Raw genomic sequence first — 24,196 nt, 5'->3', positions numbered from 1 at the left:
TGGCAGTGCCCAAGGCCAGGCTGGACAGGGCTGGGAGCAGCCTGGGACAGTGGGAGGTGTCCCTGCCATGGCAGGGGTGGCACTGGGCTTTAAGGTCCCTTCCAGCCAAAACTGTTCTGTGAGTCTGTGAATACAAAGAAATAAACTACCATTAAAAAAATGCCACTTTTTCTCACTGATATACTGGTCACTGAGCACTTTAGGAACTTTCCATAGTCAACAAAACACAATATTCCCCAGGATCTTTGGGCAACTGGCAGAGTTTTGTGTTCTCCTGGCCATACACTGCATTAAAAACACCATAAAATATAGTTTAACTAAGCTGCACAACAAGATTTATTGAGCTTTTATTGTGTTTTAAGGGTTCACAACTTAGGATCTCTCAATAAGATCAGAAGGAATTCTTAGCAATATCTAGGCATCAAACTATGTGAAACAGACCATAAATTAAATCATGTTTTTCTCCATTCCTCCTCTAATGTTGCAGCATTTGTCTCAATGGCACATATAACACAGTAGAACTGAAAAACACTCACCCAGAGGAATCTACCTATTGCTTTCTGCTGCATCCACATCACTTGTTTTAACAGATAAATTTCATTCTATCAAATTACATCCAGCGAATGGAATTTGCAAAAGCTGATGATAAAAAAAAGAGGAAGATCTAAAACTGACATACTTGGAATAACCTCAAATTTAATTAATTTAAAGTTTGCAACAAGGTAGGAACAATCCAAAATCTAAATTTACAGCACATCACAAATTCAATCAGCTAACCTGTCACAATGGAAGAACATGAAAATAACTGTATATACACTTTATAATAAACTCTGCTGCTTAGTCTGCTTCTATGTTTATCATTATTTTGTAACATTTTTTATGGGAGCAAGTTCAGGGAATTGTTAGGCTGAAATCTATTTTATGCAATTCTGGAACAGGAGCAAAATGGAGCTGCCCAGAACCTGTCAGCACCTTGCAGGGTGTCACCTTCAGACACACAAAAATCCTCCAGAGATCAAAGCCTGGATGCAAGAAATGGAAAATTATTTCAGGTAAGAGGTTCTAGGGAACAGGAGCAGGTAACACCTCTCTCAAGAAATCAGGAAATGCCATGCAAATGCACACAGGGTGATAGAGGAACAAAAATAACTATGAGGGGGACTTTTCCCAACAGCAATGCCTTAAGAAACAAAGAAACTTCAAATCAACCCAATAAAACGCTGATGTACACAATGATTTTGCATAAAATAAGGATTATTTCTGCACTCTCAGAAGATAAAGATTCACCTTTTTTTAATATTAAAGGCAAATTTCTTGAGAACATGAGTACTTTGAGGTACATTCTGGCTAATCCTGCTGAGTAAAAACCAAAATAATAAACCCACACAGATTAGAAGCTGAAAGAAGATAAAGCATTATTCCAACTCCTCCTTGTACATGAATAATGGCTTGTTTACTAAGCAGCTGAAATACCACATTCAGCATACATTCCAGGGAAGTTAAAAATGCTGGTAACTTCAAAGGAAAAGGAATCTGTGCTTTGGGAAGAGAGTTACACTGGGAATAACCTTCTTCAAAATGAGAATTTCTATCTACAGTCCATGCCTTGCCATATGTCCTTGTCCCTCATTTAGCAGTAAATTAAGAAAGGTCAGGATTTGAGCCACTTTTGAGTCACTAATCCTTTCTGAACATATTCTAAGTAGACACCTCATGCATATCCTGGTTTCAAACCCAGGCACCCAGAACCCAATTTCTAAACATGTGGTTCTTGTAGATTTTATATTTGAAAATGGCAAAATAAATTGCCACCAATATTCAACTGTGCCATCAGTGTACGGATTGTTTAGAGGGATAAAAATGTTGAATCCTCAGAAACACAATCTTCCTAAAATTCTGCTTCAGAATAAATGACAAGCTTCATTTAACTATATGGAAATGTTTGCAGTGTATACAATACTAAGAGCTGTATATAACCCTTTTAATTGAAGTTAAAGACAAACAAGGAGCAATAGCTGCAACTCCAGTTAAAAATCACTTTTTTTTTAATATGAGCTATTTTCTTAGCAAAAAGAAGACAACTTGACAATTGCTACACAAGGCAAATAAAGCCTTGACATTGCAATTTGTGTTGGTCACTGTCTATCCACTGACACTTCTGACAGTGGCAAAACCTCTGTTTGTGGTTGTAAATGATGAGCAAATGTTCTAAATCTTGACAGGCCATTGTATAAAGACAAGCATTAATTAGACTTTTGCAGCTTCATTGTAATAACTAGAAAGTAGCAAACTAAGAGCAATAATGACTATTTTTGGTCTTTCTGGATGAATTTGAGCTTTTAGTTAAATACGTGTGTTTCTGTAGCAGTCTAAATGATAAATAAAAAAGGACATTTTGTAAACCAGACAGGACAGACAAAAATAATAATTCCAGGAGACTTCTAATGTTAAAGCACATATTCCAGACTTCTAATAAAGTTCATTTAATGATATTTTAATTAATAAAATAATGTGATTTCAAAATCTAAATTAAGCCAACTAGAAGATAAGCTAAAAAAGACCTATGTGCCAGCAGCACCTTATAGTCTGTATTATGTGATTGCAAAAATGAACAAAAAAACTTCATGTAAATCACTTTCTAATTAAGAAACCAGAGTAAATGACACTGAAATGCACAGAAAATTACATATGCACATTTGGCTGCCTGACTTAGAAGGTAACAGTTATGAATCACATTTACAGAAGGCATTATTCATAAATAGCTGCAATTGAAAAATTAACAGCTGATAACCAGCTCCAAGCACTCCCAGCCTCTGCAAGCCTTCAACAGGCACTGCTGGAAACAGTTAGAATTAAAATGTTCAGCATCCAGGAGAATTTAAAAACACTTAAAGGGTAGTTCCTGTCATTAATTATACACAAGAGAGTCCCTCTCTCTTACACTTTCACGCTTTCTACTGCAGATGGAAAAGCTGAGGAACTGAGCCTAAAGTATTTATTAAATAACTTATTATTTTTACCTCTCACCCTAAAGAGAAACAGCCCACAAAAGCAAACATAAAAGAAATCATTATCGATGCATCCCAACAGGGAAATCTGTTTTCTTCATCTTCCTGCAACTTTCTAACATTTCATTAAATTCTGCTCATGGCATCCATAAAAAAATGAATAAAATGAACACCACATGTGGCTGTGTAACAGCAGCTGATGTGCAGGATTACACCCAGGCAGAGGGAAAAATAAAGAATATGCCAAACTTCATCTTGCTTGAGCCTCAAACTGGTTTCTCTTTCAACCTGGGATGAGCTATCACTCCCACATGTTCAGTGAGAAGCTGAAAGCTTCATGGAATTACATCCAGGGCACTGGAACAATCAATCTCTTAACTGGAACACAATGCTGGGACATCCGACCAATGCAAGTAAACAAAACTTCACATTAGAATGTGGGAAGGGTGAAGATGGTTTTGCTTTTGAAATGGAATATAAGAAAAAGAATGTTTGCTGCAAGGAAAGGTTTAATTATGTTTGAGTTTTGATGAGCACAGTACCACCAAGGAAATCTTCTAGAAAAACAGGAGTACAATGCAGTATTTATTTATTTTACTGCCGTGCTCAGTGTTGAGGGAATTATACAGTTAATTGTGTATTGAGCATTGGGAATCACAGAATCATTCAGGCTGGGGAAGATCAGCCAACAATCATGGAATGGTTTGGGTTGGAGGGACCTTAATGCTCATCCCTGCATTGGGGACACCTTCCACTGTCCCAGGCTGCTCCCAGCCCTGTCCAGCCTGGCCTTGGGCACTGCCAGGGATCCAGGGGCAGCCACAGCTGCTCTGGGCACCTGTGCCAGGGCCTCCCCATCCTTTTAGGAAAGAATTTTTTAACAATTTCCAAATGAAACCTGCCCTCCTTCAGAACTATCACTGCACACCCAGGTGATCATCGAGTCCAGCCCTTAACACTGCCAATGCCACCACTAAACCATGTCCCCAAGTGCCACATCCATGTCTTTAAATCCCTCCAGGAATTGTGATTTATCCTGGTCTATTCAATATATTGAACTTTCGTGAATGCAGTGATTGTATTAACAAAGAATCCTCACCAACCCCAACAGAGGCACCTTCCCTGTCCTGCTGCCCCTTGTACCCAGCTCAGGGACAACAAATCCCCTTCCCAGCACAGCAGGCAATGCTGAAAGCAGAACCTACACAGCTACACTGTCAAGCAATGCTAAAACACTTCTGCAGAGGAAAATGCTGTCACCTAAGCTCTCAGTTTCAGGGCTTTTATGTCTGATGAGCTACAGTGGGATCCAGGAACCACAACCCTCCAGCACCTGCTCTGCAGCACCCAAAGGAAAAGCAAGTTCCATGCTCCAGGACCACCCAGCAACACAGAAAAATACAGATTTCCAAAGGGTTCTCCTGATCTGAACCAGCACTGATGTGTCTGCACTCATTAAGACTCAGGAGTTTCACCCATCACTGCTGTTCTCAGGAAAAACGCAGAACGTGGGCAATTTTTCAAAGATGTCTCAGAGTTCACCTGCAGAAATAGGAACAGAATCTCAACTTTCACAGGCATCAGCAATTAACGGCACCATATTTCCTCATCAAATGGGTCAGACGTTGCACAAGTAAGGACAGCCAAAGGAGGGGAGGAACAATAAATAGAAGCTGACAAGACACATGCACAACAAGCATCTTCTCTGTGTGTGTATGTCAAATGATCTGCAAATCAGTAAAATTACTGCCTTTGAGAAGGGGTCCAGAAATACACAGTCCACAGATCGGGCTGAGGGCAAAAGGCCAATGGAAAAGAAGAGAGAGGAATCCTGGAAATGATGGACAGATACAATTTATTCTCCAGATGCTATTTATTATTTTGTTTGGATTGTGTTTTTTTGGGGGGGAGTGGGTGTAACTGAGTTTTGCTCTGGGGGCTTCCATTTTTTAACAGCTACCTCCAAGTTTTGCACATGAAAATGCATTAACGAGGCAGCTGCTAGAAGTGCATTTTTACTGAATTCCCCTTTCAGAAGATTTCACGCTGACTTTCAAGCTCCACAGTCACAGCCTTCCAGGGAATTAATTTCTCAATCTCAGGCTTACAGCAACATTAGTTAATGTAAACTGTAGATCATGACTAATAAATAATATAAAGAGCACAAAATAAAACACCCACATTGTTCAAGCCCTGGTCTGTAATACCCCATCTCACCACAAAAATGATAATGATTCAAGAGAAGCAGTTCTGGCATAGAAAGGGAAACTTGCTTTGTGTCTTGTCCACCCTTTGGCAAAAAACATCTCCAAGTAAGGAAGACAAATTATTTTTATGAGAAGCAATGCAGGAATGCAATAGATTTTCCTTTCTTAGGTTACAAAGGAAAATGAAGATCGTAAAAGGAAGAAGAAACTGTAGGGGAAACGCAGCCATCAGGATGGAAAACCAAGAATTAAGCCTTGATCCATACACAAAAAAGAATAAATGGTGCTGCTTCTACTATAAAAACATCAGCACTGAGGATTGATGAAAACTGTGTATGTCAAGCAGGTTGGAAATGGTCAGAGTTTTCATTTCAATCTCACATCATAAAGCATTAAAAATTAGTTTCTCAACCGAATCACTACACAGACCTTTAATACAACATTTTTAATGAAAATACATGATTTAAAAATGAGGCGGGCACCAGGGGGTTCTTTGGTCTTTTTGTTGTAAAAAAGAGGTCAAGAACCATCAGATAAAAGATAAACAATGCAGAGGAGATGAAATGCTGGTATAATGTGCCATTGTTACAATATTTGAATATTAAAAACTAATAAAATGCCCCCATTTCCCTCTTTAGTGAAGGAATTGCTGTAGATGTCTGCCTAGCCCAGACCCAGCATGGCACAAACTGTTCCAAGAAGCTCAGGACAACAATGGAAGGTAAAATTCAACACTGAGACAAAACTGAGCTGAAAATAAATCGAGGGAAGACAGGAAAAAAACAGTGGAAAGAGCAATAGTTGCCCAGATTAGGGAAGCATAATGATCTGCTTTAATTGATTTCTCTACTTTTTATTTATGTAAATGAGGAAACAAATGTGAAACTCTTCCTTAGCTCATTATTATCCTTAAGCCAAATGTATTTCACAGCTGAATTACAGAAGAATATTGCACTTCAATAAAGCCTGCAACCATGTAAAAGAAATAAAACTTCCAGTTAATTACTAAAAATGTTGACCATTTAGGAGAGAATTAACAATAGACCCTTAATGAAGAACATGAGCTGATCACATTTATATTACTGTAACTAAAAATATTTTTGCCCTGAGGAAACATGCTGAGCCTTCAGTGCTGAACTAAAAACAACCTCTAAACCTACATAAATACATGTTCTACGTTTCCTCTTTACATTTTAGTGAGCTCCTATTCACTGATCTCTGTTCACCACAAAAATGCTTCTTACAAATCCAACAGAAAGAAACAAGTACAGGTTACACTCGGAGTGTAATAGTCTATCAAAAGAATGATGAAGCCAAAATTTAATTTAATTGCTTGCTTAATTTAAAGTCTGCCGTCTCAAAAGAGGAACTTTTATGCTGTGGCAGATTGAAAATGATTTAAATTATTCCGTTTTTCACATTGCTCTTGCAGTATTTCCAGGTGCACATCAGAGGAAAGCTTTCAGTGCTGCAGACAGCTTGCTGGCCTGCTTGACAATGTAAGAAAACAAAACAAAGCCAAAACTCCGTGGAATAATCCTCCCATCATGTTTGCACTGCCACAGACACGATCAACAGCAAACAGCAAAACAGCAGAATGAGAACTTCTTTTTCACAAGCACAACATTTAAAATATCTCATGCTTCTATAAATCAACAACAAACCACAAATATCAAACTGCAAATTGCTTTCTAATAACAGGAATAAAAAGTTCATAGAATCCCAGAATCACTGAGGTTGGAAAAGACCTCCCAGACCATGGAGTCCAACCTGTGACCAATCCCCACCTCATCACCAGCCCACAGAACTGAGTCCAAGCCCAGTTATTCCTTGGACACCTCCAGGGACAGAAACTCCAAATCTCCCTGGGCAGCCCCTTCCAAGGCCTGAGCAACCTTACCAAGAAGAAATTCTTCCTGAACCTATCCCTAGGAGAACATTAATCCAGCTGAAGTCTTTCAAGTTCAATTTCAAACCCACATATGGCCAAAAAGACAGACATTTTCCACTGCTGCTTTATGATCACCAACCCCCTTCTCTAAAAAACTTTGTTCCAATTATGCAACAGAATTCTGCCTCCTCCCCATGAACTAACACACCCCAGCTCCTAAACAGCCTTTCTGAGCTTCTGTTTGCTGGAATATTCAGAAGCCACATTAAAATACTCCCATTAAGAAAGACAAACTACTCTGGGATGTGGACTGTCCCTTGCTGAGCATCTATGTGGTAATAATGCAATTGCATCTGACCCTCTGCCACATTCAGGGCATTAAAACCACACCAAAATTTATTTTGCTGTCTGTTGCAAATTCGTCAGCATCCCACAGAAATAAGGAGGTGGAAAAAAAATTATCTTGCAAAATGTTTTAGGAAAATAAATGGAAATAATTCTCTTCAATTCCAAACAGCTCGTTTAAATGTCTTTATTTAATGCTGAAGCTGAACACTACAGAGAAACAGGCATTCCAATCTGAAAATCAAAGTGATAACATACAAGTGAAAGCAGGATCTAAGCAAGTGCAGTGGAAGAAGGTATTAATGGTCCAAAATCAGATCATATCACTACAGCGCAGTTTAAATTCTAAAAAAATCTGTATTAAAATATTTTGTTTGAGGGCATCTCAAAAATAAAACTAGGACTGTATTTTATGTGACACTTTTATAATGGAAGTTTTAAAAATATATAAAAACATACTACGTTTGCTGCAGAACTTAAAACTGCTTAACAACTAACTTTTTGTCTAATTAAAGAACCCTAATACAAATATTGATAGACTTGCAGATTTTTATAGTAGAAACATCATTTGAGTGTGATGTGTGCCTGTTGTGGGCCTTCCTCTTCCCCTTGGTATCAAAGGCCAGAGGAATTTCCAACAACTTTGGAAATAAAGAAACCCCCAGAGCTGAATTCTGAGACCAAGTTTGTGTCTACACAAGAGAGATTTTACATCACTCTTGAAAACAGAGTGGAAAAGGCTTTTATAAGAGAAATACTGATGGACCAAGAACTACAGTCATGCTAAGAGCTGTCACTGCAATATTCTTCCCTTCATGTCATACTGAAAATCCCATTTTATTCTCCATTTGTCACCCTTCTCTGTAAAGACAGTCACTTCATTAGAGAAATCAGGGGGGTTTTTTCTGCAGCCTACCTTCTAGTTTCAGACTTTTGGTTTTAATTCCTCATGCTCTGAGTAATTTTGATCACTAATTTGGCTTTCCAGCTTTAGCTGGTGACTTTTTAGACAGAAGCTTCAAAAAGCTGAACTGAAAAAACATTGATTCAGTAGCTTAACTTCATCACAGAAGTCTTATTTTTCAAGAGTATTATCCCAAGATTATGAAGTCTTTGATTTTGAACACAAGTTTAATGAGTTATGGTCAAAAAAGCCCGTTACTTAAACTTATTAGTGCACAAACAACAGCTTGCTACAAACCATGTAAAATCAGAATATTTCTCAGAGATTCTGACCAAGAACACAGACAAAACCACTGAATACAAATCTCCAAAGAGAAAGTGTAGCTTCTCCCTCCAATACAGACAGAAGTCAAGTTTGAACATATTTAGATTCCTAAAAAGTATCACTTCCGAGACATTTAAAAATAAACAGAGCTGCTCTACTGCCTTTATTCTTGGTTGTGTCCATGAATGGCACCTGCAGGGGAAACAGGACTGAATCCAGAACTTGTGGCTTTGTACAGAGCAGTTCTCTGCAGCAGAACTTTTCTGGCTCACCAGAATTACGATGGTAGAGGGAATTCCAGGCAGACTCCAAATCCCTGGAGATGAGCTGCCAGGCCAGGGTGGATCTCTTTCCCCAGCTCCTGGGGAAAGTCAGCACCGTGCAAGCTGCAAAAGCTCAGCTGGATAACTGCACCCGTTCAATGCATCCTCAGCTGTTCTCTGTACACCAACAGAAATCTGGAATGAACCTTAAATAATTCCTGAACACTGTGCTGTCCTGAGTGAGACTGGGGAAATGCCATTCCATTACCACCTAAGCACTGCACACTCATCTACAGCACTGCTATGGATGTGAGGGGTGGCAAAAAGCTGAAGGATGTCTGCAAAATTTAATATTAATGTTTCAGGGCACAGAGGAAAAATCAGGGATGTCTGCTTACCTCCATCAGGAAATGCTGTGTGTGTCTGCAAGGCTCAACTTAAAGAAAACTTATTTATCACAGATCTTTAAAAGGCATCAGTCTGACATCCACTTTCTCAGAGGTTTAATTTCAGGAAGCATCAGCTCCCATCAACTTTCATAAAAATACCACAGAATCTATCATTTCCCTAACTGCTAAGTAAAAGCAACGTTCAGGAGAGTCAAATGTGCTCTAAGGCAAGAGCAAATACCCATCAGAAATGCCATGAAAGAAAAAAGGAAAAGGCCAAATAATGAGTACACAACATGCAGCTGCAGCAGAAGTGACAGGGAGAAGGTGGGGAAGTGAGAGGGACAACAAAAAGGCTCATCCTAATTAAGCAAACATATGACAAATGAAAAAACCTGCACTAGTTGGGTGTGGTTATTTCATGATTAAATGCTAAATAATGATAAGAATTTGGAAGCAATACAGGCTGTGTGAGAATACAGCATTTACAGTTATACTACAGCAGCTTTCAGTTTCTCAAGGTTAGCAGGTTCATTAAATCAGTGATTTTATAAAGGTGGATTCTTCTTTTTTGTAATTCAGTATTACGTAAGACAGAATTGTCTTGTCCCAGTACAGAGTTAAAGCCAAAGGTCTTCCTGTACATGCATTGTATGAAAATGAAAACCAGGGACTCTGGGTTATGAAAAGAAGCCATATGACTAAAAAGTGAATCCATTTTCCAAAACGCCCACACAGACAAGAGCTTCTGATGAGAAAAATGATCTCTGCAAAGCTAAATCACACAGATTATTTCCATGAAAAGTTAGAATCACACAGATTATATGATATTTACCGTGCTGGGATTAAAAAAGAAAACAATAAAACTTTTCATATTATTACAGTATGATTAATTACTTGATTGTTCAATGTAAATTATGTAAATATGAATAATTATTTAATTGAATGGTTGTCTTCTTTTAAAATTCACACAGAAAATGATGCTTGCTTAGTTTTTCCAGGATTGTGTCTCTCCTGCTGCTGGTAAGTTTTGGGTACCTTTAAAATGAGGTTCAACCAGCAAAGCAGTTGTGGCTTACCTTGGCACTGGAATCCTTGCTTCCCAAATCCCCTGCACAAAGAAGGAAAAAACTGCCTTAGTATGTTTGGTTTTGATTTCTTCTCAATGATCTCTCAAAACATAAAAATAGCTTCATATTAAATTACTTCAGGTTTTGCTACGACAGCAACAGATTTTCAAATAATACACAACACAGACCAGCCCACCCATTTCAAAGCAGAGAACAATAGCTGTCACCAGCTATGTAATTTCAGCTTCTGGCAACAATTTTTTTATTATTATTATTTTACGAGCTATTTTGGATCTAAAATTATCATCATCTGTGATTGCTGCATAATATTTCAACTCGTTTAATGCCACATGTATATTTAAGAGCCACGTAAAATATTCCAAGTTCCAGCAAAGGCACATTAAACAAACCAGACTTGGGGCTCCATCCAAATTTTGGGATTACAAGGTGCTGTTGTGAGGCTCAGCTAGAATCCAGCTGTTTGCTGTATGGAAAGCAAGCAGGTGAAAAGTTTTCCTTGTTTCAACATAAATAAAGACACAGGCCCCTGATTTTCATACTGATTATTCTCCAGCTTCCTTGCTCCATTTCCATAACAAAATACAAATGTGTGTGTAACATTTCTGCAGTGAATACAATGACAATGGTATCCAGAGTTCCAGCACATTTTATACCTCTGGCAAACTCCACTGCTGTGGATTTATTTGTTTATCTTGAAGCATCTAACATTCTCTTCCCACAAAAATAACTGTTTTGAGTATCCTGCCTGTAAACATTTCTCTGCCTTTTTCTTTGCAGCCTGTTTTTCATCTGGAGAGCTGGAGCTGCTCACACTCAATCACAAACAGACAAAAGCCACAAACTGGAGAAGCTGTGTGCAATTAACGACACGCGGCTTAATTATCAACTTTATGGAAATGGTTTCTTAAAAAAAACCCAACAATTTCTCCACTTTTTTATTTATTTATGGAAGAGACAAAACCTTCAGTGCACTGTTCCTTCAGGTGGAAGCTGAAATGACACAGCTTAGAGAATTTCTCTGCACAAGTCACAACTTCTTGTCACTATACACAAACCTGGACTAGGAAAACCAGGAGAAAAATCAAATTATTTGTTTATTTGGCAGCACACGTGCCTATATTGTCACTCTGATGCTGTTACCACTCCTCTTCACAAAACTCAAAAGCTGGAAGTGTGGAAATGCAATTGCAGGAAAGCTGATGGCGGGACTAAGAACATGAAACAGATCTGAGAAAATTTTGACTCCTTTGAAATAGACGTATTTGTAAATATCCCTTTTTTATCTACTCCAGAAGCATGGCTGTTCCTCAGTGTCTGAGCTGAATCCCTGCAGAACAACAGCCCATTCCAAATGCAATGTAATTTTTAAGTATAAAGTCTTTTAAAAATATCAACACTCCAGAACAAAAGCAGAGAGGTAGAAGTTGCTGAAGAGGGTAGAGTATATTTGGGTAAATATTACCTGGTGAAACGTAATCTAAGGAAAAGAATCTATTTGTGTAGTTCATTGAAAGGTTGTGTTTACAGTTCTTTATACCTTCAAACATTGTTAATTGACACAAGTCGCTTTAGAAACACTTTCAATGGTTGTTTGAGAGCGGCCCATCTCCAAATCAGAAAACGAAACAAGTTTTCGAGGTGTCAGATGCTCTTCTAAGGAATGTGAGGAGCTTCCCCAGGCTCAGCAAGCACAAGACAAGAGCACAGTCGCTCTTGCCACCTGTCAGCCACAGGATACACTTTCAATTTTAAACCCACCCTGTCAGTCGTGACAGAGCTCTGCTTTGTCTTTTAATTGTGCTGCTCGTGTGCACAAACACCGCTCGGCAATAACCCTGCAGCGGTTTTTCACACCTCCCAACTCATTCTGGTTTAGATTAACTTTGAAGCAGTTTCTGAAGGTCTCTCACTTTTACCATACCCAACTCCACATTAAAAAAAAAAGGAAAACTCAGAAATTTGACTTGTTTCTTGTGCAGTCTACCATGTCAGCTTTCCTTCCTTACTCTGCAAATATATTTCAGTCATTTCTGGCACAAGCACAGTCTTTGCTTCAGCATGCAAGCAGAGGAAAACTGAGGAAGGAAAAGGTCTGTGTCCAGACACATAAACACACATAAAAAGAGCAAGAAGCGTGCCCCGGACACAGAACCAGCTGCGTGCAGACCCCTTCACAACTTTGGCCAAAATAAATCACAGCTCTCGCTTTCGGCACCCAGAGATACAGTGCAAACTTGGGCGGCGGAGCAGGGCTGGAGCGAGGTGAAGGAGGGGAATCCCGAGCTGTTTGTGCCGCACGGTGCCTGCAGGGACGGGACCCCCGGGGCTCTCCGTGCCGAGCCCGGCGCTCCTCGCACGGCCCGGCCTGCGCGGAGCTGCCGCCCTGCCCCGCCACGGCACCAACCCACGGGTGGATTTTTCCCTACCAGTTTAGCAAGGAGGGTGTTGGTAGGGAGTTTTCCTGCCCTCTCGCGCAGGAACCCTTCTCTCACAAAAACCACCCCTCCCTTTCCTCGGCGTGGACCGGAGCAGCGGTGTCACGGTGCCTGCCCGGCCTCGCTGCCCGCCCTCGGCTGCAGGAGGGTGCAGGGCAGGCACTGACCAGGAATTAAGGCTGAGTGACCCAAGTTGTGCCACCCAGCAACGCCCCGGTCTGACACGGGCACCCTCCGTGCCAGGCTGAGCCCCCCAGGCCGGCCCCGCCGAGCAGAACCGGGGACAAGGGATGAGAAACAGCTCTGAACCCTGTGGGAAGCGATGGCCCCAGCGCGGGGCTCCACACCCCGCTGCTCTCTGCGATCCCCCGAGCGCCGCCAAGTTTGGGTGTTCCCTGCCCCGAAAGCGGGGTGCGCCCAGCCCCGGGGCCCCCGAGCAGCCCGCCGGGAGGGGGATGCGACAGCGCCGGGACAGCGAGGTGACACCGGGGGTCACCCCCAGCGGGGTCACCCGCACGGCCCCGGCGAGAGCGGTGGCACCGGGACCCGGCTGCCCGAGGACGCGGCGGGTGGGCGGGGAAGGGAAGGCAGGGCAGGGACGGCGGCTCACCGGAGCCGGGGCTGCCCGAGGCGGGGAATCCCCCGCGGCGGAGCGGGCCCGGGCGGCGGCGGGCGCGGGGGGAACGCGCGCCCCGGGCTCTCACCAGATGAAGTCGGTGCAGTGGCTGCAGAAGGTGGGCTGCTTGAAGAAGCGCGCGATGAATTTGTGCTCCTTCACCTCGTGCACGTTCTTCTGCCTCAGGGCGCCCTTGCGAGCGAAGCGCCGCGCCGCCTCCGGGTCGGCGCCGGGCTCGGAGCCCGGGAACACGTCGGCCATAGCGCCTCCTCCCCACCCCCCGCCGCTCCGGGAGTCGCCGCCCCGACGTCCGCCCCGTCCGGCGGCCGCCGAGTCTCTGGCAACGGCGGCGCTGGGCGCTGCCTCCCGCTCCCAGCCTGACGTCGGAGCGGAGGAGGATCCCGATCCCTTTCGCCGGCTGCTCCGCCCGCGGCTGAGCGAGCGAGCCCCCGGCCGGGGCGGGGCGGGCGCGGGGCCGCCCCCGCCGGGGAGCGCCGGGGGAGAGCGGGGGGGCGGCAGCACCTGCTGGTCCTCGTCAGCTCCTGCACCGCGCACCGGGGCTCTGTGTTACACACACACACCGGGGGTCTCACACACACACCGGGGCTCTGTGTTACACACACACACCGGGGGTCTCACACACACACCGGGGGTCTCACACACACACCGGGGGTCTCACACACACACCGAGGGTCTCACATACATCGGCTCCCCCCAAAACGCACCGGTTCCCTTCTCTCTCTCACATTCACCTACACAGGCTTCCCTCACACACAAAAGCTCCCCTCACTCTCTCTCACACGCGCACGCTCAGAGGTTCCCTTAAACCACACGCACACAGAATCTCCCCTCTCACTTTCTCTCTCTCTCCCCCACGCTCTCACAGGCAGAGGTTCCCTTATCACGCACAGACAGGAGATCCCCTCACACTCACACAGAAATCCCCTCTCACTTTATCTCTCACACACACTGAGGTTCCCCTCACAGCCCTGCACACGGACCGGCTCCTCTCACCCCCACAGGTCCCTCCATGCCCACACAGACACGGCAGCCCCTTCTCCCTCCCCATCACACACTCACACCCCCGCGGGCAGATCACACACACACAGAGCTTCCCCGCTGTCAGCCATGGAAACCCACACCTTCCCTTCTGTGACCTGCATCGCTGCTTCCACACCGCCTGCCCTCCGCGGGCTCGGCACAGCCGCCACAAGGCAGCGGCACCGCCGCGGCACAAAGCACCGGGACCCTGCGCCCGCCGCTCCCGGCCGCCTCCGCCACACGCGCTTCCTGCACCCACCCAGGATCGCGATTCCTGCACCACAACAAACGAGGTGCACCGTGTGCTCTCCTTCCTCCACGCACCTTTCCCCTTCCTGCCGCTCTCAAACGCGGCCACAGACGTGTGAACGCTGCCGGGGGCCGCGCTGAAGCGCCGAGCATCGCACGGGACCACAGGATGTCCTGTCCCGCTGCACCGTGCCGTGTGTCTGTCTGGATCAGTGTAAATATCCCCCAGTGTTTCTTATTTCAACACAAATGTCCTCGGCAAAAAGTGTAGGAAACATTCATCGAGTCTCTGTCACTAATTAGGGCATTCAGAACATACACAACAGACTTAACTTGGTTTTATGTCATCGAGTGTTCCATAAAATAGACCTGTTCATCTTCACTTACTCACGTTACACAAAATATTCCCAAAGCCCTGGATACTGCAACATCTGCCCATGGCATCCTCTCATATTAAAACACTGAAAAATCCTGACTATGCTAACGTAAAACCACGATATATACACAAAGTAAAGAAAGCAAGTATTAATCATATTGTTTTTAATAAATGTTATTCCCGTGGTTACAAATTTACACATATGGGAAATAAGTGCATATTAAAAGTTCTACTCCAATATATCTGCGCATTCGTCTGTCTGTGTAAGCATGTGTAAGATGTTTTATTTCACAAGAATGAAAGCCAGCTAATTAACTCAAATTAAGTCTTATTTGCTGATGGGAAAAGTGCGCATGGACACTTAGTACAGAACAGAAATAACTTGCTACAATGCTATATTAATTTAAAAAGCCTCAGTTTCTGAATGCAGAAACTGGAATGTCCATGGCATTTCACCAAATAACCATGACAGGGATGGCCCTGCTTTTGTCTAAACTTAGAGAATCACACCAGATGCCCTAGAAACTGTTGCCATATGCCCTTGCCTCATGGATTTTATTTTCTGAGCAACCCCTTCCAAATCTGATCTGAAATCCAATGAAATATAAAGATTTTTAATTTGGTCTCCACCTATTCTGCACATGTTTCAAATCTCTCCTTCCTCTTCAGAGGGAATAGATTTTTCTTGCCTTAATCAACTTATGCCAGAGCATGAGGAGCACCAAGAAACATTTTGTACTCTCGGTAAGGGTTCTATCAAGAAACGTGAAACTTGTTTATTTCCAATCCTTTTGTGCTGTTTCACAAACACAGCTACTAAAACGGGGGAATCTGAAACAGACACAACTCGGATTACATTGGCTTTGGGGCAATCTGCATATTTTGTTGTTCCTTAAAATCTCACAGACCTGCTGAATCATTTTGGATTCCAGCTTCTTTCCTGCCGGTGCCTCTGGACCAGATTCATTCCCTGAAACATTGGTGAGTGTGCCAGGCTCGTGTCAGGCCTCAGGGAAGAGCCAAATGGCACCAGCCACAGCACTACAGATCACATGAGGATTGCTTTACTGTCTCTCTCTGGAAAGCATCTCTTTCATCTCAAACCTTGCAATTATTTGTACATTGTGGCTAGACACACTAGGCAAAGAAAAACTCTATTATGTGTGCCCAGACGACCAGGTAAACCCTTATAACACATCCTTACCCTGCTCTATTTAACACACAACCCCTCTGAGTGCTGCAGTTTGGATACACAGCATTTACATGGTGCTTTTATTATATTTACCTTCAATATCAGGCTTTGTCACCATGGCCAGGCCACTCTGACAGTGATAATATAGGAACACGGTATGTTCCACTCCCAGACACCTTTGGGATGTGCTGCTGTGACACCAGCTCCTCTTGCTGGGAGGTTTTTAATTACCTGGACACTCATTTTTCCTACTCTGTCCTGTGGGTGATACAGGAACTCATCCCTCCTTTGCAAATAACTGGAGGAAAGGTGTCTGCCACCTCTTCCTGAGCGAGCACATTCCCCCAGCAGCTCATGACTTGCTTGTCTGCCCAGGGGAGTGTTTGCAATTTGCTTCTGGTTCAGGCCATCTGGACGAGGAGTCAGCATTTTCACTGTTTGTGTTCAGGCATATACATGGTCATTAAATCAGAGCCCCAGCTTTTCCAATCTCCTGGCCAGCAGCTTCAGAACTCCTGACTCCAAAGTGCCATTTATGGGGTCTTCTCATAGCGAATTTACTCCTGTATGACTATTTGGATAATATCTAGAGACTGTCCCTGATAGAGGTTCCCATTGGATGATTTATGAGGGGTTTTTTTCTCTAAAGGATTTGATTATTGCTGTAACAAGCACTACTTCTGAAATCCTTTCTATATTTTCATCAATACCACCCTAGGTCTGTAAGTGCATCTGGGTTCATTTTAGAAGAGGTTTCTCCCGAAATGTCTTTGCTTTTACTCATCTGCTGGTACAGCAATCCACCGTCTGCATCACTTTTTAATCAAAAAGCAATAAAAAAGGAAACATATTCAGGCTCTGTTCTGCCTCAGATCCATTCAAAGAGAGCCAAGGAGAACACCTCCATCAACTGTTTTGGCAACTGTGACTGTTTTATTATTTCCTGCTTCTGAGAAATACTCAACAAACAGGAATCACTTCCTGCTGGAGGCCTATAAGGAAGTTCACAAGCCAAGTCCTCCTCACATTTCAAAGCAAATTCAACCACTTCCCTCTCTAGAGAGTCAGGAGCACAAGAGTCTATTTTCCAAAGCTCTCTTAGGAAGGATGATCTGATCATTGCAACACTGCTGCCTAAAAAGTATTTGCTTCATTCAATCTCATCTTCCAAAGGAATTTCCACAGAGCCAGCTCATGGAACATCTCCACCAACTATTGTGGGATAATTACTTGCCATAATTAGGTCAAAACCAATTACCAGTTTCCACTAATTCACAGACTTCGTAGTATAAACTAAGAAACCAAGTTTTCCTAATTTATTTTTTCCATGTAATATAAACTTTTTTTTCTCTCTTTGTCTGAAATCACCATCAAGTTTAATGCTGACACTCCCATTCTTAAGTTTGTCATGTTTTGACCAGTCCTGGTTTTCCAGATCCTACTACAAATTCATTCACCAAAAAAACCCCTCCCCACCTGTTTATTGTTCTTACCCCTGCTTTGGCAACAATATACCTTAAATGTTTTCAAAAACCAGACAAAGGTAGGCTGTGGTAACATAAAGAGACACATTTCTATAAGAAGCTGTCTGTCTTTACTCCCAGTGGTGAGGAGACAGAAATCATTTTGTCTCAGGGTCGGTTTCTGCATCTTTCTGTGTCCTTTAGCATCTGTGTTTAGAGTGTCCACAACTTTATCCCTGTCTCTGCAGTTGTACTGGTCCCCCTCTCTGCCCTTTTCCCCTCCAAGTTCCACAGAGTGCAGGCTGAGAAGCCCTGGGTCACAAGACAGGTTTTATTATTAAATTATTCAGTGTGACAGACAGCTTGTTTACACAGGCCAGTGCTGCATTAAAACACAGACAAAAAGAACACTGAGTACAGGGGGAAAAAAAGTCCTATGAGAGATGAAATGTCACAGAAAGAGTATTTCTGAAAAAATTCTAGGGAAAAGGAAAATGGTATCTTATAATAATTAATAATTTCCCAGGGATGAAATTGCAGCCCATCAATATGTCCTCATCAGGACAATCCTCCTTCCCATTGTGACAGATAAATTATGCCATTATTTCAACTTGAGTTTCCTTGAAAGCCTTGCAAAACCCATTCCTCATGCAGATAGCTTGTGCATTATCCTCACAGAGCTCTCCATAGAATTGGAAATAAATGGCTGATCATATACAGAACATCAGGTGTAAAATAGGCTTTTTATATCAGAGTTATCAGAATACTGAGTGACAGCCCATTGCTTTCTTTTCTCATATCTCAGGAGTATGAGGAGCATGGTAAAATCTCTCCTGGTTATAGAGCTGAATCAGATTGTGATGCTGTTACACTTTGAAGAGTGATGGGGGTCCTTTGGGAAGTTTCCTGGATTTTGTCGCTTTCCAGATTGCACAAACAAAAATTTCTGCCTCAGCTGGAGTATTTGCTGTCTTTGTTGTTTTGCTCATTTTGTCCTTCCCACCCGCAATCACTGGAAAAATTTTGAATATCTCTTCCAAAAAAGAATTCACAGTCTTTTGAGTGCATCAGAACAATTCTCTTGTGTAGGCAAACTTTCAGTCTTCAACCGTACACACAAAAAAGACAGAAAGACGGAGACTTTGAAATACAAACAAAGCACTCAAACCATGTGGAAAAAACAAACTGCTCTTGTACCAGCTAAACAAGGGAGCCTCTGTGATTTATTTAGATAAATATGGGGCACAGGTTTGCAAGGAACAAAGTAGGTGGGTTTGGCCAGGGCCAGCTGACCCCTGGAATTCCTTGCCCAGAAGGACCAAACACACGGGACCAGCAGTGGTGCAGGGTGTGAGCGTGGCCTGGGACAGACAGAAATTGGATGTCACAGGCCAAACACAGCCCACAGCTGGCTCAGAAAGTTCCCTGAATGGAAAATGCTCAGAAAGTGAGAGAATCTCTGGAGGAAGTATCATTCTTGCTTTTCTCACTTCTCCTCAGCACCTGTCAAGGCAAAGCACTGGGTGGCTTTGGTGGGCCCTGCCTGAGCCACCACCCCCATCACCATCTCTAGGGCCTGCTTTTTTTTCTTTATTAAAAAAAATACACTCACACTACCAGCTGGCAAAAATTACTCTCAAAGACCTATTTTTCCCCAGGTTTTTGCTTTAAAGTGTAAGCTGTACCTGGAGGGTTTAAGTTTGCAGGTCAAGGCCCTCTGTAGGTGCATCTAGAGGTGAGGCATTGACAAGCACAATATGTCACTGTCCTGAAACCTTCTCGTGACACTCAGTTCGAATTTTCAAAGGGCTTTTCTGATGTTAAACTGCTATAAAGAGTGAACGACTTTGTACTGCTGCATTGCTGGGAAACATCAGCTCCAGAATATCACTCTGTGAAGCAGCAGAGAGCTCCTGGCAGAGCAGGATGGCACCGTTTGTTTATGGGGGTGACCGCAGGATCAGGGAATCCCGGAGTCCCCGAGGCTGGAAAAGCCCTCCAGGAGCTGTGACTGATCCTCACCTTGCCCCAGGGCAGAGCAGTGAGTGCCACATCCAGGCATTCCTTGGATACCTCCAGGGATGGGGACCCCAAACCTCCCTTTGCAGCCCCCTCCAATTCCTAACCACCATGAAGAATTTTTTCCTGATGTCCAACCTGAATTTCCCCTGTTTGAGGCTTTGTCTTCACTGGCACTGAAGTCAAAGTGGAATTTCCCACCGTTTCAATGTGAGCAGAAAGGTGTGGGCTATTTTATTTACCATATTGCCACAAATCTTCAATTGAAAGGGATGATTATTTTGCAAGAGTAGAATTTTGCCTTGTGAAGATGAATTGTAAATAGTTATTATGTATATCATACTTCAGCTTATTATTTCTGACAGCTCAATAGCATTTATCAGAGACAGAAGAAACAGTAACCTTCATGTTGCATTTTGTTTATTCCAGAGAATAAATGTAAGAGAAAAACAAACTTGTATCAGCTGGAATATCCAGGATATTCACTTCTTTTCCTGTGCCACCATTCTATTGTGCCCTGTTGACGCAGGGAAAGCAGAGTGCCATTTCCAATGGTAAAATTTCCAATTATACCACGTCCGTCTGTGCTCTGCACAAGTGTTTACACTCCTGGAAACACTAATAATTGAAATGACAAGAGTTTGGCTGGACAAACACAGCTTTAAAACATTTGTTTAATGTAGAGAGACTGAGAAGTGACAACAATGACGCACAAAACAAACTAACGTTTATTTCAAAAAAACATTTCCAAAGTGCAGAGTGGTGAAAAATGAAGTGTGGAAAACCTCTGTGCCACAGGGAAGGGAGGCGAGGAAGGATTCTGAACATTCATTCAACTCCCCACTAGAATTTACATTTAAGGAAAAAAAAAAAAAAAGCAGAAACAGTCCTTTAACCACAGTGGAGACTATTTTTGGGTTTTTAATACAGTATTGTGGATTAAAGACTGGAAAGATTAGCAGACTAATACATATCATAGCAAGGGAACAAATCCTCAGGTTGCCCTAAGTCAGTCTCACGCTGCCCTTCAGGTTCACAAGCTATTGTGACCTCAACAGACCAAAACTTTTATCTGGATGTAAATAAAATTTTTGATTATTTATAGATTTCAACATGAATTGCATTTGAAATAGTTTTCTTCCAGAAAATGTAATTTTAAAAATCAAACATCTCACCTACAATACTGTTAAGAAAAAAGAAAGAAAACTCAGGGCATTCCATATGAAAGTGGCAGTGGCTTTTATTTCAGATGTGTTGTGCCTGTGACACAAGGGCTGGGCAGCTGGGTTTAAAAAGCTTTTGAACAGTGGTTGAACCAACTTGTACAGAGGAATAATATTATTTAACTTGGCTATAGCCGGCTAACCATGGGGAAAAAAAATGTCCTTGTCATTAATGACCACATAATTACATGACGTGAGGGAGAAAAATGAGATTTTTTGTTTCTTAGAAATAATAATTTAAAAAGAAACAAAATATGCAGCGAACATGCTTGTGCTTTCTGTGCGTTTTCAGCTTCTGTAATAAATATTCTTCACTTTGTAAAGTGCTCATGATCTGTTCTTTCCAAAACATCTGGACATCTTTTCCTTTCAAAACTTGAATTTACTAGAATGTCACTGATATCAGTCCTGGAAATGCTGGAACGATTGCAATTTTATTTCATTCTTGTTGCCAAAATGCTGGCAGCATCATTCTGTCTTCCTGGGCAACGAGAAAAATCTCCATGTGCAATGAATAAAGGAAAAACGACCTCTGATATTTATTTTTGTTATTTTTACAGAAGATTACAAAATAAATGCAAAACTCCAAGAAGAGCCTGGCTTGCTGATAGTGCAGATTACAGCACCAGAATCAGAATTTTTAGAGAATTGTCAGAGCAGCTGAGTCAAAGATTTCCAGATTGTCAAAGCCTTCTGCAAACCACAAGACAGGACTGCATCTTCCGAAGAAAGCAACACACCAAAAATGTATTTTAATAAAGAGAGCACTTTTAAAAGCACAGCCTTCATTTTGGTGTCCAAATAGGATTTGAGCCCTTCAGAAAATCTGATTCCAGTTATTGATCCCGGCCCCTCCAAAACCTGCTTCCTCTTAGGACAGCTTCCCCCTGGATTTATTGCCGCAGATTAGAGGCTGGCACAAAGGGAAATTAGTTTATTGAGATCTTCCTAATGCTCCCCAGCACAAAAGAAACATCCCTGTGGTACAGCACAAATCTGTAACAGGATCCAGACACAAAATAATGCCACAAGCATCAGCCCAGGGGCACAGGAGCAGCTTCAGCAGCAGCACGACATTTCCAGAGAAAAATTCTTAGCTCACCACGAACCCGCGGCATTAGCTCTGAACTCATCCACTTGTGTTTAAATATTCAAGAGCACTCTTAAATACCAGCTCGTAAAAGTCAATGGTTTTCCCTCTGGATCCAACATTTCATGGAGTTTTCAGTTCTGAGACTGTGTTTTTAGATTTTTCAGGCTTGTCAGTCAACAGTGAAATGAGGAATCTCCCCCTTCAGAGTAACTTGCTAAGAATACAAGCATATATGTTTAAAAATAAAGAACAAGATATAAATGTATAAAAATTTCTAAAATATATTTTATTTTATATAACACATACAATATGTGTTATATATTATAATATGTATTATAAAAATATATAAGAAAAAAGTCAGTCAACTGTTTGTGTAGATTAATAAAGGTCTGAGAGAAATAAAATACCATAATATTGTGAGTTTGTTTATTGTAGATAAACTAATTCAAATCACATATTAAAACACTGATAAAATCCCATTTAAAAAACAAAACCAATGACAAGATTTGGACCAGCGTGGGAAGGGTTTGGGTTGGACCATAAGGGAGATCAGTATCCACTTTTTGATTACGCTGCACAGGAACTGAGTCACAGGGAAGGTAGATTTAATCACCCCGAGCTCTCTGGACTGGTGCCCAGGGAGAATTTCCAGCTGATCTCCGTGGGTGATGCAGATCCTGGGATCTCTCTGCATCAGGGCTGTCGATTGATCGGAGTCTCTGATCACGCCCTGTTCAGTGGAGGTTTTAAATGGATGAATATCCCAAACAGCTTCTCCATGGCTGATCCTCTTATCCGGCACTTGGGAAAGCCACAGAGGGGAGGAAATAAATCTGTGGTGCCTGGGATAGCACTGTGGCACCGTGCCAGGGCAGCGCTGGGCACAAATCCTCCCTCGGGTCACGCCAGGGTGAGCCTGGCCAGGATTCTCTGCCGGAGCACAGGGTGGGAAATGGTAAAGGCAGTTTGATGGATTCAGTGTGTAAAGTGCTTTTCTGCAGCACAGAGTGCTCCTTGGAGAACCTGCAGCACATCCTGGCCACGCCTGACCTCTCTGCAGCTTGTAAACAAGATGAGAACCACAGGCAATACACACATATATATAGATAGCATAATAAAAAAAATTAGGTCAGATGCTGCTGTCACGGAAATCTGTGGCATTTGGTGTAACAGAAAGTGGAAGAATAATGATGAAGAGAACCTCAAAAACTTTGTGGCAAGCTTGCTGGGAGAAGAGAAGCAGTTTGGTGTGAGTGTGGAGAGCACCCTGGCTCTGAGGCTTTTCTCTCTGATGTCTTCGCCCTGGAATGCACTGAGGGGAAGGCAAAAAGGTGGGAAAAAGCCAAAAAAAAAGGAGAGCAAGTCTATCCTTTCACAACCTCCATGCTGTGCTTTTACACTGGCACCTCAAAAGTCGTCCCTTGCAGATCTGCTCCCTGCAGATTCAAACTCTCACAGAGAATAATTTGCCCCTGAAACTTCATAATTAGACATTCCTGAGGAAGAAATTTAACACAGGATTTTTTTAGAGAGCATTTAGATAAATTTATCTGAGGAACAGACTGTTTCACAATATTTGGGTCACAGCAGAACTGTGAGAGAGATTCTCCGGGTTTTCTGTGCAGGAAATGAGAAGGCGGAGAGGAGGAAGGAGCTGTAAAATGCTCTCTGGTTTTGTACACTGTGAGTTTAATGTATGTGAAAACTGGAACACCTTCATGCCTCTGCTGGAGAATACAGGCCTGCTGTCACCTGGAACACTTGTTAGTGCCAGCCCTCTGACATCTCAGAGTCACACAGGAATGGGGATTTCAATACCCACAGTGGGTGCTTAAAGTGATTTAAGATCCAGAACTAAAATCATTATTGTTGTGCTAGCTTCAGAAAAAATTCAGAAACATCAGTGGTAACTAGAAATGCAATTTCCCCCTGAAGTTTGCTACTGAGTGAAGACAATATTTTTAAGAATGATATAGTCACTGTTTACTTTTTCTGTGACCAAGACATTCTGTCAGGTCAGTATCTGTTACTGCATATTTACCTCCAACACCAGAGAACCATTGAAAG

General features: G+C 42.5%; 1 protein-coding gene across 1 annotated transcript in view; it reads right to left on the bottom strand.

Annotated features, from left to right (window-relative positions):
• Positions 1-13,868, bottom strand: part of PRKCA (protein kinase C alpha) — a 145,199-nt gene extending 131,331 nt beyond the window's left edge. The window contains exons 1-2 of the mRNA XM_063409077.1: positions 13,562-13,868; positions 10,411-10,442 (exon numbers count right to left, since the gene is read on the bottom strand). Coding sequence (XP_063265147.1) covers positions 10,411-10,442; positions 13,562-13,734 — 205 coding nt within the window. The 5' untranslated portion in view covers positions 13,735-13,868. The remainder of the gene's footprint in view (positions 1-10,410; positions 10,443-13,561) is intronic.
• Positions 13,869-24,196: the final 10,328 nt, after the last annotated feature.

Source organism: Prinia subflava, chromosome 12 (assembly GCF_021018805.1).
Source record: "Prinia subflava isolate CZ2003 ecotype Zambia chromosome 12, Cam_Psub_1.2, whole genome shotgun sequence".
Taxonomy (NCBI): domain Eukaryota; kingdom Metazoa; phylum Chordata; class Aves; order Passeriformes; family Cisticolidae; genus Prinia; species Prinia subflava.
This window is presented reverse-complemented; position numbering and strand designations above follow the sequence as displayed.